The sequence below is a fragment of the Phaenicophaeus curvirostris genome, chromosome 15 (assembly GCF_032191515.1).
Source record: "Phaenicophaeus curvirostris isolate KB17595 chromosome 15, BPBGC_Pcur_1.0, whole genome shotgun sequence".
NCBI lineage: Eukaryota > Metazoa > Chordata > Aves > Cuculiformes > Cuculidae > Phaenicophaeus > Phaenicophaeus curvirostris.
In genome coordinates, this window is record NC_091406.1 from 19,921,655 (window position 1) to 19,937,955 (window position 16,301).

A 16,301-nucleotide genomic window follows, 5' to 3' on the forward strand; every position below is an offset into this window, starting at 1 on the left:
GTTTGGTGGTGGGGCCAGGGAGGAATCAAAAGGAGGAAATGCTGGGATGACAAGGGCAGAGCCATGGCTCGAGTCAGGACCTGGACAGTGAGAGAGGACTGAGCCATCAGAACTGTCGATGGTGTCTGTGTCTTTTGGTGTCTGCAGATCCAGGTGGGTTAGAAGTTGTGGATTCATCAAGCTCAAGGTTCCTGCTGTGTCAGGATGAAATGGGGAGATTGGCCCTGAGGAGACAGGTCCAGGCTGACCTCCAAACCACAGCAACTCTCCCCTCCACGTGAGCGATCCTACATGTAACCAGACCCTCCCTTTCCCATGCAGAGAAGGTCCTGTAGCCACAAGGAAGTATCTTCTCAGCTCCCAAAGGGCTTCAGGGAAGGGGCTATAACGCTAACATAACCAATATATCACCTTGAGAGCTTCCCTTGGCAGGATTCCATGATTCTGTGCTTACATCCTGAGATCTCTCCTCTCCTTCTCCTTCTATCTTCTATCCTTTCTTCCTCACTTCTCCTTCTCTCTTGCCTCTCCTTCTCCCACTCCTCTCCCTTTCTCTCTCCTCTCTGCAGGAGTTGGGGTGGACGTTTCCTTGTCCTCTCCCCACTCGTCTCCTTGCGGCAATGCCCAAACAACCCACGATGCCTGCATTCCACTTGGAAGTCCCACATCCCTGACCTAGGTTTCAGGAGGGAACAGCAGGAAAAGGCACATTCTCCTTTGTCCCCACTAACCATCTGCTTCTGTGGAACCACCCTTAATCTCTGGGGATACTTCTCTGGAGAAGAAATTCCCATTTCCAGTCCTCACAGATATGAGGATGCCCCCTGCTTCCCTGTCCCTGTTCCCAGGATGAGCATCACCTCTACCTCTGCTGGGGTTTGTGTGGCCCAGAGACTCCCCCACCATCCCCTTCTGCTCCCAGGAGCTCTGCAGCTCCTCCAGGTCTCCCTTTTCTCCCCCACCAGCCCTACTTCTTTCCTCTCCGTCTCGGAGATCAGTCACGGAGGGTGTCGACAGGCAGGCACCCGCCTCCCACGGGAGGACGGGGAGTGGGAGGCTGGGGGGTTCTGGCAGAGCTGCCATCGGCAGCCGCTTTGATCTCCAGACAATTGCAGACGAGTGTAGGACCTCGCTCCGCTCAACCAATAAATAATGGAATTTGTGCGTTGACACAGACAGATTTCCCCCAAACTGTCAGAGAAGGGGAGATGGAGAGAGGGAACGGAAAGGGAAGAGGAGAGGGAGGAGGAGGAGGGCCTGTGGGAAAACAGGGGGAGCGGGCAAGGGAGGGAAAGAAGAACAAGTCTGGGGAGGCAACGTTGATGGGGGAGCCAGCAGGGACGAGAAGGAGCCTGAGGAATGTGGATTTGAAGAGGGGAAGGAATATGAAGACAGGAACTGTGGTTAGAAAGGGGGGGGAGGAAGCACAGCATCCACAGAAGACCAGAGCAGAGGGAGGAAAACACATCTGAAGGTGAAGGTGGAAAAGAAGGAAGGAGGAACAAAGGCTTGGCAGTGCCCCCGGGGCTCCCTGGCTGATCACAGGGACCGTGTTCCCACAGCCCTCCACAAGTGGCCCGGGCCCAGCAAAGCCGGCAGTGGGGCAGCACACGGGAATCGGTGCCACAGCAGGAATCTGCTCCGAGACCACAAGTCCCTGAAAAACCTCCCGGTCCCCACACTCCCCCTGCTCCTCCCCATCACCCTCCCTTCTCCTGAGTCTTCTCCAGCCTGGAGCTGTTTGTTCTCTGGCTGGCGGCAGATTTCGCTCAGCTCACCACAAAGCAACAGTTTCCCCATTGCCCAGGAGCCCCAGCACCCAGCCAGCAGGATCCATCCATCCATCCATCTGCCTTTCAGCTCAGCCCAGCTGCTGCAGCAGATCCAACAGGGATGCGGGGAGCCACGGGAGCTGTCTCCTTCCTCCCCGTTTGGAGCACCCAAGGGCATCCTTACTCATCCTCACTTGGTGTTTGACCTGGCTCAGCCCAGAGCAGGGTCCAACTTGCCAAGTCCGTGTGTGTCCAAGCTTCCAAAACAGGTGGCCAAGCTTCCCATCCAAGCTCCAGATGGGAACAACTCCCAGCCCAGGGATCACCTCACAAGTCTCTCCCTTCCCCTACCCCAACCTCCTATTTCTTCCTACTCCCTCCTGTGGCAACACCGGCTCCAGCCAGAGGTTGGATCTTGTTCCCTGCATGGATGAGGGTCTTCCCCATGGACACCTTGGCCACCAGATGAAGAAAGCAGAACAGGTTGGGCCAAGGAGTGACTGGTCAGGGTGGTGCTCAGCGAACGGGGTGTCCATGGAGCCAGCGGGCAGGAATCCTGGCTCCAGGGTTGTGTGGGATGGTCAGCTCACAGGGTGGGGGACACCCAGATGCCTTGCAGTCAATCCCCAGCAGAGCAGGGGGTCTGGGTCTGGGTCAAAGAGAAGCAGGAAGGTGATTCCTCAGAACATCACCCACAGATGTTGTTTAGCTCACTGACAGCAACCAGCAGCCTAACTGGGGCAGCAGCAGCTTGTGGCCTGAGCAGTGGGAGGACTGGAGCTCCTGCCAAGCTCTTAAACCTCTCTTCCAGGAGGGTGGGATGTAAGTGGCGTAAATCCCTAAAAACCTGGGTCTTTTGGCTTATGGAGCCATGGAAGCAGGTAATGATTCAGCAGGCCAAGGCTGAGAAATGCTGGGGGCCAAGCTGGGACCCATTCTTCTCTGGGATTGTGTCAAATTCCTGATCCCAGTCATTGTGCTGGGATGGTGGGAATCCTGGGCTGGATTTGGCTGCTGCTGCTGCTCTAGTCCCAAGCAGGACATGAAGATAGTCGGGGGGAAGGTGGGACAGGGGACAGGGCAGGGTTGAGGGGTGCAGCACAGCCTCCCATTTCCCTCTGAAGGGGCCAAGGCAGCTCCCTGCCGTGGATGTTAGCACTCAGCCCCTCCACCAGGTTGCAGCCCTCCCTCCCAGGATGAGGCCAGGGAAGACGACAGCAGCGAGAGAAGTGGGGGCAAAGTCGGTTTGTGTTTTCCCAGTTCTCCTCCAGCAGCGTCCATGGGAGGGAGCCATGGCTGGGATGGAGTGGGAGCAGGAGGGGCTGCTGGGCTGGGAGATGCCCCGGTCCTGGAATGGGCCTGCGGCCAGGACAGAGCCTCGAACCCCCTGCCCAGGCACTGAGAACAAGCACCATGCTGGCTCCAGGCACCTCAAAACACTTCCACGGTGAGACCAGGCAGGATACCCAGTCTGGATGTGGGAACCATGACAAATGCCCCTCCTTGCACCTTTAGATCCCAGTTATAACTCCTCGAGGAGCTGCATCCCCTTTTGGCAAGAGCAAAGTGGGAATCAGCAGGCACAGAGCACCCAGTCCCAGAGCAGGAGGGAGCTCAGCAGAGCTGAGGCTGCCCTCTTTGCAATTGAAATCCCAGATCTGATGCACAAGGGCACATCCAGCACTAGCAGCCTCACAATAAAGCACAGAGATGGCACGGAGTCACTGAGAACCCTGGCTCCAGCACTGGGGGCAGTGAGTGACGGGTTAACACCCCACAGCAGTGCTGAGAGCGAAGGGTTAACACAGCAGGCCCAGAGAATGTTATCTATCTCTTCTCTAAATATTATTTCCTCCCATGAAACCAGCTTTTCATCCTTGGCTGGAGGCAGCTCCCGCTGCTGGGAATCCAGCAGGAGCTTGTATCTGCTGCTGCACACACCACTGCTCCCAGCAAGCGGCCGAGACAAAGAGCTGCGCTCCCCGGAGAGCAGGGGAGCAGCAGCGCAGGGAGGCTGGGGCTGGGGGATAAGATGGCCTCGGGATGGAGGCTGGGGATCACAGACTCTTTACCAGAGAGGAATTGGTAATGAAAGCCCTCTCCCAGCCTCCTGCACTGCAAGTGGATCATCTACTGCTCTCCCCGGATGGAAAGCAGCAGAGGCACTAGGAAAGCCCTCTCCCACTCCACTATGGTGGGATCATCTCCCCCTCTCCCAGGACAGGGAGCAGGCAGCAGAGATGCTAGAAAAGCCCTTTCCCAACCCACCGCACCACAGAGGGGTCCATCTACCCCTCTCCCAGGACAGGGCGCAGGCAGAGGTGCTCAGAAAGGCTGAGTAGGCTCCAGCCAGGCTGCAAAACCCCTGGAAGGTTTCTCAGAGCTGCCCATGTCACATCTCGCCCCTTGAGTGCACCAGGATGGGCAGGAACAATAGGATGGTCTGTGGGGAAACATGGGCAGCAGCCGCTGGCTCCAAGGTCCCAATCTGGAAGAGAAGAGGGGTGCAGGACACCCTCTGGCCCTTCACCAGAATCACAAACCAAATCCCAGCTGCAGAGCCGGTGCCTGGGAGGAAATGGCTGCTGCTAAATCCTCTCTGGAACGTCCTGAACTTCTAATGCGGATGAAACCATGGCAGCATCCCTTTCGCACCCCGGAGGGCACAGAGGCAGGAGCGTCTCCTCTCTCCCATTCAGCCAGAGCCACGTGCCGCAGTCTGAACAGCGCTAGGGACGTGGCTGGAATGAAAGTCGCCTTTCCAGCTCGTGTGCCGAAGTCAAAAGATTGCCAAGCGAGAAGGGTCAAACCTCCAAGGACGGCTGTATCCGACTGGCTATAGATCATTCCAACAGCGTCTTCAGCGGGGATTATAATCTGAATTGAAGCGGAAAGACCTGGGGCAATGAAGCTGTCAGCAGTCTAAGATTAAGGAATTAAAACAGCAGCAGAGCGTTACAGGATTTGTTTGAGATGTATGAGAGAGAGCAGGCTGAACACCGCAGCCTTCCTCGGGTCGGGAATGTCATAGGCGTACAGAGAAGGACAAGAACAAGGATTCCATCAATGCACATAAAAAGAGAGAGGAGTGAGACAGTGCTATGAAAACCCAGACACAGAGGGTATAAATCCTCGCTGCAGATGGGAATGAGTCACACAAGGTGGGACTGAAGTAAATAGGAGCAGAGATGAAGTGGATTCAGGGGAGGGCGGTGGTGAGGAGACACCAAGAGCAGGCAGAGAGGGGAAAAAATGGCCCTTCATATGCTAAGGCTGTGAAAATCTTGGATTGCCTGGTGGAAACACAGGTCCTCAGTCCTGCCCTCCCTTTCCCCTCCCTCTCCCCTCCCATGCTCTCCCATCCATCTCCAGAATACCTTTAAAAAGCCAAGAAAGACACAACTGCCTGCGCAGGGCAGCTGAGCTGAGAGAGATGGGGATACAGCCCTACTGCTGCCGAGGTCCTAGAGGGCCAGAGCCAGTTCTGCATGGCCTGGGAGACACCTGCAGCTTCCCAAACAAAGATGGAATTAAAACTCCCACCACAGGACCACTTAAAATGATCCATTTATTTCTGGCGAATCGCACACCCCTTCCTTTCATTTGCTCTATCCTAGATCAGCCCTGGCAGGAATTTCTCCCCTGCCTCAAAGATAGCAAAGTTACGGAACAAAACACAAAGAAAAGCAGGGAAGAATCCCTTGCAGATAAAACACACGAGAACATTCCAGCTAACTTGACTCCATGCAGCCACCAGCTCCGTGCAGCACAAGCCAGGAAGATGCAGGCTGTGCTGCTCAGCATCGCTCGCTGCGGCAGATTCTCTTCGGTTCTATGATCCAAACCGAATCCAGATCACTTCCTGCGCCTCAGACAGCCCAGCTGACAACGAGAACAAGTAGGGCTTGGAATAACGATGCCTGGTGGACAGGGAGATTAATCCTGAACCAGGCCAGCTGTACAGAACTGCTGCACTTTATGGACACAGAAACATACTCAGCAGAACACTTCCTTGCACACATGGGGCCGCGGAGTGGTGATGAGCAGCCAGATCTAGGACATGGAAGGAGGTGGGAAGCTAAAGACAGGCGGAGCTTGTTCTGCAGCACAGGTAGAGCATGGAATCACTTTTTGACTCCTCCAGCCAACTTCTACAGGGGAAGATTTACAGATGAGTCCTCAATCAAGTCTTTTTGAGTTATCCAGAGTCCCCTGGGTAAAAGCGACCTGTTTAAGAAAGGGGAGAGTCCAGAGCTGCTCAGTGGTTCTTTTTGGTTGAGCCGAAACCAGAGAAACCCATCACAGCTGCCATCTCGTCATCCTCTTCAAACGTCAGATCCTCCTCTGCCCGTCTTTTCTTCTCTCTCTGTTTCTCTTTCTTGTAGGCTTTGGCCTTCTCCTCCTGCAGTGAGGGACACAACAGCAAAGCAATGTGAACCTCCTGAGCTGAGCCAGGATTGGGACACCAGGCACCGCAGTTACCCAACTCCTACCAACAGCTCCCGAGTCATGTCCGAGGAGGCTTCCCGCTGTCTCCAGCCCATCCCACCCACCACCCCATGAGCAGAGCCACATGTCCACGATGCACCAGAGAAGTGTTATGAAACACTCTCTTTCCAAGTTTCATCTGGAATCCACACAGATTTTAAAGCAGGAGGCCTTTCCCTCCTCTGATGCCCTGCTCCAGCGGCTGCGATGCTGCCTGTTGGCTGTCAGCCTGGCAGAGTGACAGCTGCTCCCTGCAACAGAAGCCGGAGCGCTGAGCGGCTTTGGGGGGTTTTGGCATCAAAGAGTTTGCGCTGCTCTAATCAAAGTGGGTTTGCTCCGTGAGGATCACAAGCCCTGGAACAGTGCCAGGCTTGTACCAGGCGACAGAGAAGCATGGCTTCGGATCCCAACTTAGCAACTGCTCCTGTCGTTCCTGTCACCATCCGCTGCGCTGCAGCTCCTGAAGACAGCTGTGCCCTGCAGAAAGCTGCATCAGAAGCCGCTGCCGCTTAGAATCATAGAATTGTTTGGTTGGAAAAGACCTTTGAGATCATCAAGTCCAACCTGTGCACTGCTAAACCTGAGCTCCATATCCAACTGTATTTTAAATCCCTGCAGGGATGGAGAGTCAACCATGGCCCCGGGCAGCCTCTGCCAATGCCCAAGAACCCATTCTGTGAAGGATTTTTTCCTAATATCCAACCTAAAACTTTCCTGGCACAACTTGAGGCCATTTCCTCTCATCCTATCGCCTGTCACGCGGGAGAAGTGATCAACACCCACCTCACCACCACCTCCTTTCTGGGAGCTGCAGAGAGTGATGAGGTCTCCCCTCAGCCTCCAGGCTAAACAGCCTCAGCTCCCTCAGTCGCCTCTCATAATCCTTGCTCTCCAACCCCTTCCCCAGCTCTGTTCCCTTCTCCATAAATGCTCTAGCCCCTCAATGTCTTTCTTAGAGTGAGGGGCCCAAAACTGAACCCAGGATTCAAGGTGTGGCTTCACCAACACTGAGTACAGGGGACGATGCTTCCCTGCTCCTGATGGTCACACCATGGCTGATCCAAGCCAGGATGCTGTTGGCCTTCACTGCAGGCTCCTGTTCAGTGGCTGTCAACCAATACCCCCAGGTCCTTCTCCTCCAGGCAGCTTTCCAGCCACTCTTCCCCAAGCCTGGAGCACTGTCACAATTTTGTCAGGTTCTCAAATGAACTCGACCGCCCTGACAGGCACCTGCCATCCAAACCCAGGTTTGAGAGGAATCTTTCACTGCCCCCATGCACATAGCATCATGGAATGATTTGGGTCTGAAGGAACCTCAAAGCCCATCCAGTTCCACCCCCTGCCATGGGCAGGGATACATCCCACTGAGTCTGGCTGCTCCAAGCCCCATCCAACCTGGCCTTGAACACCTCCAGGGATGGGGCAGCCACCACTGCTCTGGGCAACCTGGGCCAGGGCCTCCCCACCCGCACAGCAAAACATTTCTGCCTAAGATCTCATTTCAATCTCCCCTCTTCCACCTCAAAACTGTTCCCACTCATTCTATACCTGCGCTCCCTGATCAAAAGCCCCTCCCTGGATTTCCTGGAGCTCCTTTCAGCACTGGAAGCTCTAAGGTCTCTCTTCTCCAGGCTGAACAATCCCAACTCTCTCAGCCTGTCCTTGTACAGGAGGTGCTCCAGCCCTGGGATCATCTCCATAGTCTCCTCTGGACTCGCTCCAACAGCTCCATGTCCTTCCTGTGCTGAGGACTCCAGAACTGGATGCAAGGCTGCAGGTGGGTCTCACACCAGAGCGGAGCAGAGGGGCAGAATCCCCTCTCTCCCTGCTGGCCCCACTGCTGTGGATGCAGCCCAGGACACAGTTGGCTTTCTGAGCTGCCAGTGCACTTTGCTGGTTCATGCTGAGCTTCCCATCCACAGATCTGCTTATCAGAGTACACAGGCTCAACCACAACACACGAGACACAAAACCTGAGTGTGCTGTCAAGCTTGTGCTGCTCTCAGTGGACCCCTGCAGCACCAACAGTTACCCCATGCAGAACGAGGGGAAAAGGATTTCCAGAGACAGCAGCAAAAAATGTCTTAGAAAGCAAACAACAAGGAAACAAACACTGCTCCCAGCAGCAGCTGGGAAGCCTGTGCTACCAAGAACAAGGCTGCTGTGGAACAGGATCAGGCACCAGGGTTGATTTCCTCACAGAACACATTTCTAGGAGCTTTGCTTCATCAGTTGTTGCCCAGACTCACCTCCTCACGGAGCTCCTTCATCCTCTCCTCAAAGTCATAGTCCTTCTGCTTCTCCTCCATCTTCTTCTTGTTCACCTCAAAGCGTTTCTTCACCTGGTCCAGTGTGGAGCGCTCCACCCGCATGGACATGCCCAGATTTCTCTGGTCTAGAAAACATAAGTGGAATTGACCCTGCTCAGCAATCCTGGGGCTTGGGACACTCTGCATCCCTGATCCCAATGGAAACAGCATGGCAGCTCCTTCCTGCCCATCATCCCAGCAGCTTCCAGGGCCAGACTACCCTTGGGCACAAGGGTACTCCCGAGGCTCGGAGCTCCAACCTGACCCAGCCGCTCCGAGTTGCTGGCCACCCCCTGCAACACCACTGGCGGCAGCACCGTTCCCCATGTCCAAAGCAGCACAGCACCATGCCAGGTATTTTGGAGCGTGGGGGGCCTCCTCCCAAGAGAGGCAACCACTTTCCATCCTCATCCGGTGTTGTATTCCTATGTGGATTGGGATTTCTTACACCAGACGGGATGGCTCTGTGGGGACACCACAACCCAAACCAGGGACTACAGAGATCCATACGCTACTGATAACAGGGACAAGGACACAGTTCCCTATTAGGATACTCCCCATCAGGTCAGTGTTCTAACACTCGAGGAAACTGAATCTTGGAGCAGTGGGAAAAATAAGATTGGAGTGTTGAAAAAGAGGCTGGAATAAAACTGGCAAGCTTGCCTCTCTTGACTGTGGGAGAAGCTGAACAGCAGCTCTTAGGAAAAGTTCCTGCTCAACACAAGACATTCCCTGCTCCAACAGGGGCATGAGATATTAAGCCAGGCCTCTGACTCAGTGGCTGCTCAGAGCAGATTCCCAAGCTTCTGTGCAACAGTAAGCCTAGCTTGAAGGGGACACCCTCGGGAATGTCTCCAGCCCCTATTCCCTGGTGGATCCAGACTGGTGACTCCAGCAGCCCTGCACAGGCTTGTCCCAGGGCTGCAGCAGTACTTGGAAGCTCACACTACACACCAGGAATGAGCAGGAGGGCTCCTGGAACAGCAGGTCTTGATTGGATTTATGGCTAATGAAGAGCTCCCAAACTCACTCTGTAAATCCCACCACACATGTGTGGGCCACTTCCCAGCCCCAGCTCAACCCTTCACCCCAGGCTCATGCAGAGTCACCCTGGGGCTCCTCATCCCAGATTCCCTCATATGGACTCATTCCCAACCTCCTGACATGTCAAATAAGGCCCCTCAGCATCCTCCACCACCCACAGTGCTCCAACATGCTGTGTTTTCTTTTCCCAGGCACAGAAAATTGGCCCTTAGGTCATTTTCCCAACCCTGTTTCTCCAAGGCTCTGGCAGCGCCATGTGCCAGTCTGGATCCCACATCACTGCTGCTCTGTAATGGGGCCACTTGTTGAATCCCACAGGAAGTCAAAACCACCACCAGGCATGGAACACGGCAGAAGCGTCTGTCCGTCCTGCTGCTCCCTAACTTTCCCCATATTTCCTACTCTGAACGTGTCAGGAAGAAGCAGTGCCAGGGCATGAAATGAGAGGCGGTTCAAGGAGGGGACAGCCCTCTTCCTCAAGTTAAACACAGCATGGGAACAGCCTGATCACCAGGGAATTCTTTATCCTGGCCTGAGTTAACTGCATCACAACAGCAACAGAGAGAATATCTAGATCAGTACAGGACAATAACAGCACCGAGCTGCCAGACCCAGCTCTGGGGTCTAACTGCCCCACTCTGGTCTCCACTTGGCCTCAGCAAACCACAGCCTCCAGCACTGTGAGCTCTGATCCACATGGGAACTCTGGGACCAACCAGTTCGGAGCTTCACATTCCACTTCCGCAGAGAGAAGGCTGCTGATCCAAAGAAGCTGCTCCTGCACCTTTCCCTTGTCCAAGAATCCCTAAAGTTTCAGTGCTGTAAAAAACCCTTTCTCTGGATTTCTGTGGGAGATATCAGGATTTGCTGATCCTAGGCCTCTCAAAGCAGACACTCTGTGTGGGGAAAATCCACCATGCATCCATCCACTGAAAGGAAGTTGTGGAGAAAAGGGTGCTGGCCTCTTCTCCCAACTGACAGGGGACAGGACAAGGGGCAATGGCCTCAAGCTCCACAAGGAGAGGTTTAGGCTGGACATCAGGAAAAAATTTTTCACAGAAAGGGTCACTAGGCACTGGCAGAGGCTGCCCAGGGATGGGGTTGAGTCACCTTCCCTGGAGGGGTTTAAGGGACGGGTGGATGAGGTGCTGAGGGGCATGGGTTAGTGATTGATGGGAATAGTTGGACTTGATGATCTGGTGGGTCTTTTCCAACCTGGTGATTCTATTATCCCATGATCCAGAGTTAATCTATCCCTATTTCTGCTGGGCTTATCCCATGAAACAACCCAGCACCCTGGAAGGTGCCAGGAGATAAAGGCAGCACCTCCACAGCTCTCCTGAACAGATGCTGTTTGTGCTCTGATCCGTGTGCTTTGATCCATGTTCCCTAGATGCTGGGGACACAAGGAAAGAACAACCCAGGGCGCTGCACCTCCCTCCAACAGGGCAGAAAGTGATCCTTACGTTTTTTGCCGTTGATGTGATCCAAGAAGTTGATGGAGTCTTTCACCACGCAGTCGCACACGTTGCAGTAGTACCTGGCAGGAGAGAGCGAACACATTAACACTGGAGCACAAGACAAAACTCATCACACAGCGACTACTGCAGACAACCCGTAGTGGGAAATCTGCACGGCATGCGGGATACAGCTCATTTCTCTGGGGTGAGAGGGAAGCTACTTCCATTATGGAGAAGCAACGCGCCCAGGGACACAGCAGGTGACAGAGGTGATTGGTTACATGGGCAGCACCAACACCACTGACAGACGACAGAAACCAAACACGAACTGATCTGTAACCACGTCACCCACGGCATCTCCTGCTTCCAGTAGGAGCAGGATGGACACGGTGACATGGCAGGACTCAGCAGGCCAGGCTGTGGTTGGCTGAAAGCCCTCGCCCTGCTGCAGCGATCCCTGCTCTACACAGCCACGCTTCCTGCCCCCTCTAAAGGGTCCTGCAGAAACACAATCCGAGGCCTGTGCTTCCATCCCTGGATGCGTCTCCCTGGCACTGCTGCCTATTGGGCTGCGAGCTGAGACAGGAACAGGCTGAACCTTATGACAACGCAAACTCACTGCAGTCATTCCAAGCTCCCAACAGTTCAGGGCAAGCAAAGAATCCTTTCAGCCTGTTCCACACAAAGAGTAGCCAGCACTGCCGCACCAGGCGAGAATACAGGAGGAAATTGCCTCCTGCAGCATCGTAAGGGCTCACTGCTCCATCCTGCCCACCCAGGTCTGACTCCAGTGGATGGAATGGGACCTACCCTCCCATCTCAGACTGGGGGGTCGTTTTGGTGATGACGATGGTCTTCCCCAGCTTCGACTCCAGGTCCACTTTGTAGTCACGGTGCCGCAGGAGCTCCCGCTTGACAGGCTGAGCTGGTTTGCCTAAAAGAAAAGGAAACAACCCAAGCATTCATCAGAAAAGGGCAAGCTCCACGTCGCCCTTGAGGAAGAGGGGCTATTTGGAACCAGGAACTCCCTGATCCATGCAGGAATTGGATGTTTTGTTAATCGCTAATGGATATCGTTTCCTCCTTGCTATTTCCCAGCTCCTGTCAGAACCAGGTGGAACTGTGAGGCATCTCCAACTCTGACTTGGGTCATATTCCAAGATCTCCCTGTTCCCAGGGGCTACTCATTCCCCTCGCTCCCCAAGGAACAGGCAGAAGTTCTCAGCAACTACTTTTATCAATAAATACACTCAGTGGTAAGCACGGGAAAAAGGATCAGAGCGAGCCAGGCTCGAGCTGCTGCTATTCCCCTCTGGAATTTCACTTCCAGCCACTCTCTCCCTCAGACTCCAAGGGTCTGGGTGATGCTGCTGAGGGAGCAGAGCTCATTGGCGGTCAGTACACTACACACACTACGCACCATCTTTCTTCTCCCTCTCTTCTGTGAGCCGCTTCTCTGCGAGCTTCTCATACTCATCCTTGTCCCACTTCCGGCGGAAGTCCAGGTTCTTCGTCTGGGAAGGAAACAGAGTGTTAATGCTTAGTGCCTAGTCTGGCCACCTCTGAGGGGAAGTGGTGGAATCACTCGGCCTGAGAGGTCACGGCAGCAAATGAGGGGCACCGCATTATTTCCCAACATCCTCACATCCAGGAGTTCAGGATACAGCTCAAGAGACCAATGCTCAGCATGCCTCTATCCCCTTCTCCTAGAAGGATCCTAACAGGTCCCAAGATGATCACCCAGGCTTTCCCTCTGAAGTCCTGACACAAACGGGGTTCAATCCCTTTAATCCAAGGCCTCGGAGGCGTCACCTGACAAACCCAGCACAGCCCTTGGCACCTTACACACCTTCTGCCGAAGGGGAACCCAACCACAGCTGCAAATGCCGGATGGGGAAGCCGTGGACACAGCAGGACCTATAAGGAACGTGGAGGGTCCTGTGCCGGCTCTGAGCAAGCACGGCAGCCGCCTGCGCTGCCCAAGTCGCAGCGCTGAGCGCGCCACCACAGCACAGCAACCAGCCTGAGATTTTCATCCCTGTGACACGCATGCAAGCAGAGCGGAAAACACTCTGGAATGCCCAGCTGTCCAGGTAGGGCATGGAGATACCAGGGGAACAGGGAGAGGGAGAAGCACCGAGAGAGGGAAGCAGGGAAGACACCTCTGACACAGGCCAGCCCCACAGTAGCTCCTTGGAGCACCAGCAGGATAAACTGCCTGAAGAAAAGCTGAATTCTGGTGATGCCAGCACCAAAGAACACAAATGCTGCTCTTTCCAGGGGGTATTTCAGCCTGGTCGCCACTGCTGAGGGCAGAAGTGACTGGGCAAGAATCCCATTTCCATTCACATTGCTCTCACTGAACCAGCCCAGCCTCTCCCAGTGCCCCCACACCACACCGGGAAACTTGGACACTCCTTTATTTCCTAGAGAAGACAACTCCCATGTGGTTCTGTGTTTCACTCAGCACTGCTGTGAGAGGCTCTCAGCTCCGCATTATAAAGGATGGATGTATTTTAAAACACCTCTGGGAAAGAAGCTCCCTCCCCTCCTTCTCCATTCAACTCAATCAAGAATCCAATCTCAATCCAGAGGAAACAAATCCCATTGGCAGCTCCAGCAGCAGCACAGCCCTTTATTACTTTCTCCTCCCGCAACCTTTCAGATGGAACGAATGGCTGAGAGGAATGAAAACGCCTCCGGGAGCACAGAACAGCCCTCATTTGTTCCCAGTGCTCCCTGAGCCCTTTAAGGATGTCACAGCAGGTTCCATTAACCACCCCAAGCAAAGAACAGAAAACATCACGGGGTATAAATTAACATCTGGGGGTGTTTCCAGAAGCCAGGTTCCCCTGCACATAGCGAGGTACCACAAATCACAGCTGCTGGTGCCTGGAGAGGTGGCAATTTATCCACTGCCTCACTCCTCCCCCATAATAAAAGGGAAGGAGCCTCCCGCAGATCTTTTTCAATCTCCCTCATCCAGGCACGAGGAAAGAAATCAAACCCACTGTGTAAGGAGACCTTGGCTGTACACACAATCATGGAGACGTTTGGATTAGAAGGGACCTCAAAGCCTATCCAGTTCCAACCCCCTGCCACGGGCAGGGACACCTCCCACTGGATCCAGTTGCTCCAAGCCCCATCCAGCCTGGCCTTGAACACCTCCAGGGATGGGGCAGCCACCACTGCTCTGGGCAACCTGGGCCAGGGCCTCCGCACCCTCACAGGGAAGAGGAACTTTCCCAGCTGGCCTGGTAGAGGCAGGAATGGCTGCAAGCCTCAAATCTTTTATCCAGGCCCAGCTTCAGGTGACACGAGAGCACTTCCCAAATCAGTAATGAAAATTAACAACCAGATGTGTCCCATAGCCTCAGGTCCCTGGGGAGGTGGGAACAAACCACAGCCCCAGTTCACTCCCAGCAGGCATCTGGCTCCTCAACAAGAACCTTCCTCCCAAGGGGAGGAGGAGGAAGAGCAGGTGCTGAGCTCTTCTCTCTGGCCACCAATGACAGGACCCAAAGGAACGGCAGGAAGATGCCAGGGAAAATTAGGTTGGACATTAGGAGAAGGTTCTTCCCCCAGAGGGTGGTGAAGCACCAGAACAGCTCCCAGGGAAGCAGTCACAGTGCCAAGCCTGACAATATTCCAGCATCTTTCAGCCACACAGAGGGAATGTTGGGGTGTCCTGTGCAGGGACAGGAGTTGGACTCGATCCTTGTGGATCCCTTCCAACTCAGGGCACTCTATGAATCTCTTGGCACCCTCAATCCTCAGCGAGCGGCTTCCACGAGGAGAAGATCAGCCCAAAAAGTGGAAAAGCGCAGCCCCTGTGGTGCCTGGGGTGTTCCTAGAGGAGTTTAAATCACTCTGGTCCCCAGTCAGGTTGCACTATTGGCATCCACCTGACTCCTCTTGATCTCGGCATTCCCAACACCAAATCTTGCAGGATCTATAAAGGCAGAAAAGCCTCATTGCCACCCTACACAAGCTGAGCAACACCAATAAAGCCATTGGGTCACACGGGAGCCATCAGGCACACCAGAATCACAGCAGGAGAAGCGGTTTCTTCATGCAGGGAGGATGGCAGCAAACAGCAGCTCCAGCAGGAGAGCTGGCTGGGAAGTGGGCAGCCCTTTCCCAGAGGAGCTGAGAAGAAATGGAACAGAACGAGAGAGGGAAGGAAAAGAGAGGCTGTCAGTACCACCTGCCCCTCCCAAGGAGACCTCTCCCCGGGCAAGGGCAGGCCCCAAGCTCCTCACACCTGCCCCAACCGGGGCCCCCTCAGAGGAGGAGGCTGGGATCAGGTCCAACCCCCTGCCACCCTGAAGACATCGCGGATGCTCAGGGCATCCCAGGTCTGTCACCACCCACACAGTGGGGTGAAAAAGCTGGGATGGGGGCGGAAAGCAGCCAGGGACAAGGTGGGGGGCAATAAAAGCAGGTGGACTGGGGTGGGGGGGGCGAAAAAGCAGCAGGCAAAAAGCAGAGGAACGGGGAGCGGGGGCGAAAAAGCAGAGGGATAAGGGGGGTGGGATGAAAAGCAGAAGAGGAGGCTGATACGAAAAGCGTGGGGGAGGGAAAAGCGTGGGGAGACGAGGGGGCGAAATACGAGGCGGCAGCTGGGGTTGAAGAACGAAAAGTAGAGCGGCGCTTAAAAGCAGAGGGGGACGAGTTGGACGAAAGCAGCCGAGATAAGAGACGAAGCAGACGAAGGAGCCGGGGACGGGCCTCCCCCCAGCCCGTCCCGAAGGCATCGGGGCCTCTCCGGAGCCCCCGGTCTCTCAGCGCCCGCACACCGGGACGAGAGGCGGGGACGAGGACGAAAAGGCAGGAGAACAGGGGCACGGCGAGAGGCAGGGGCGCCCCCCACACCGCTGCTCCACCCACCCCAGCCCCGCCGCCCGCGCTCACCCCGCTGCCCGACGCCATCTCGACGGACCGACCGAGCCGCGACCGGGAACTGTCGCGCGGGCCGTAAATCGCGGCAGTCCTCCCCGCGCACCACAGAGTGCGGGTCGTAAAGCGCGAAAGTCCTCCCACGCACCACGGAGCGGCGGTCGTAAAGCCAGACAGTCCACCCGCGCGCTAGAGAGCGGCGGCTGTAAAGCGCGGCAGTCCTCCCGAACACCACTGAGTGCAGCCCGTAAAGTCAAACAGTCCTCCTTGTGTAACAGTGAGCGCCGGCGCTTCGGCCTAGAGCGCCTCCGAGGAGGGTCACGTGGCGG

At 55.2% G+C, this 16,301-nt stretch overlaps 1 protein-coding gene across 2 annotated transcripts in view; it reads right to left on the bottom strand.

Annotated features, from left to right (window-relative positions):
* Positions 1-5,326: 5,326 nt before the first annotated feature.
* Positions 5,327-16,301, bottom strand: part of ZMAT2 (zinc finger matrin-type 2) — a 205,046-nt gene continuing 194,071 nt past the window's right edge. The window contains exons 2-7 of one of the 2 annotated variants that reach the window (XM_069869683.1): positions 15,988-16,010; positions 12,494-12,587; positions 11,884-12,007; positions 11,080-11,153; positions 8,510-8,655; positions 5,327-6,174 (exon numbers count right to left, since the gene is read on the bottom strand). In XM_069869683.1, the coding sequence (XP_069725784.1) occupies positions 6,031-6,174; positions 8,510-8,655; positions 11,080-11,153; positions 11,884-12,007; positions 12,494-12,587; positions 15,988-16,005 (600 nt within the window). In that variant the 5' untranslated portion in view covers positions 16,006-16,010 and the 3' untranslated portion in view covers positions 5,327-6,030. Of the gene's footprint in view, positions 6,175-8,509; positions 8,656-11,079; positions 11,154-11,883; positions 12,008-12,493; positions 12,588-15,987; positions 16,111-16,301 lie in introns of those variants that run through there. The other variant, XM_069869682.1, reaches the window with a different exon arrangement.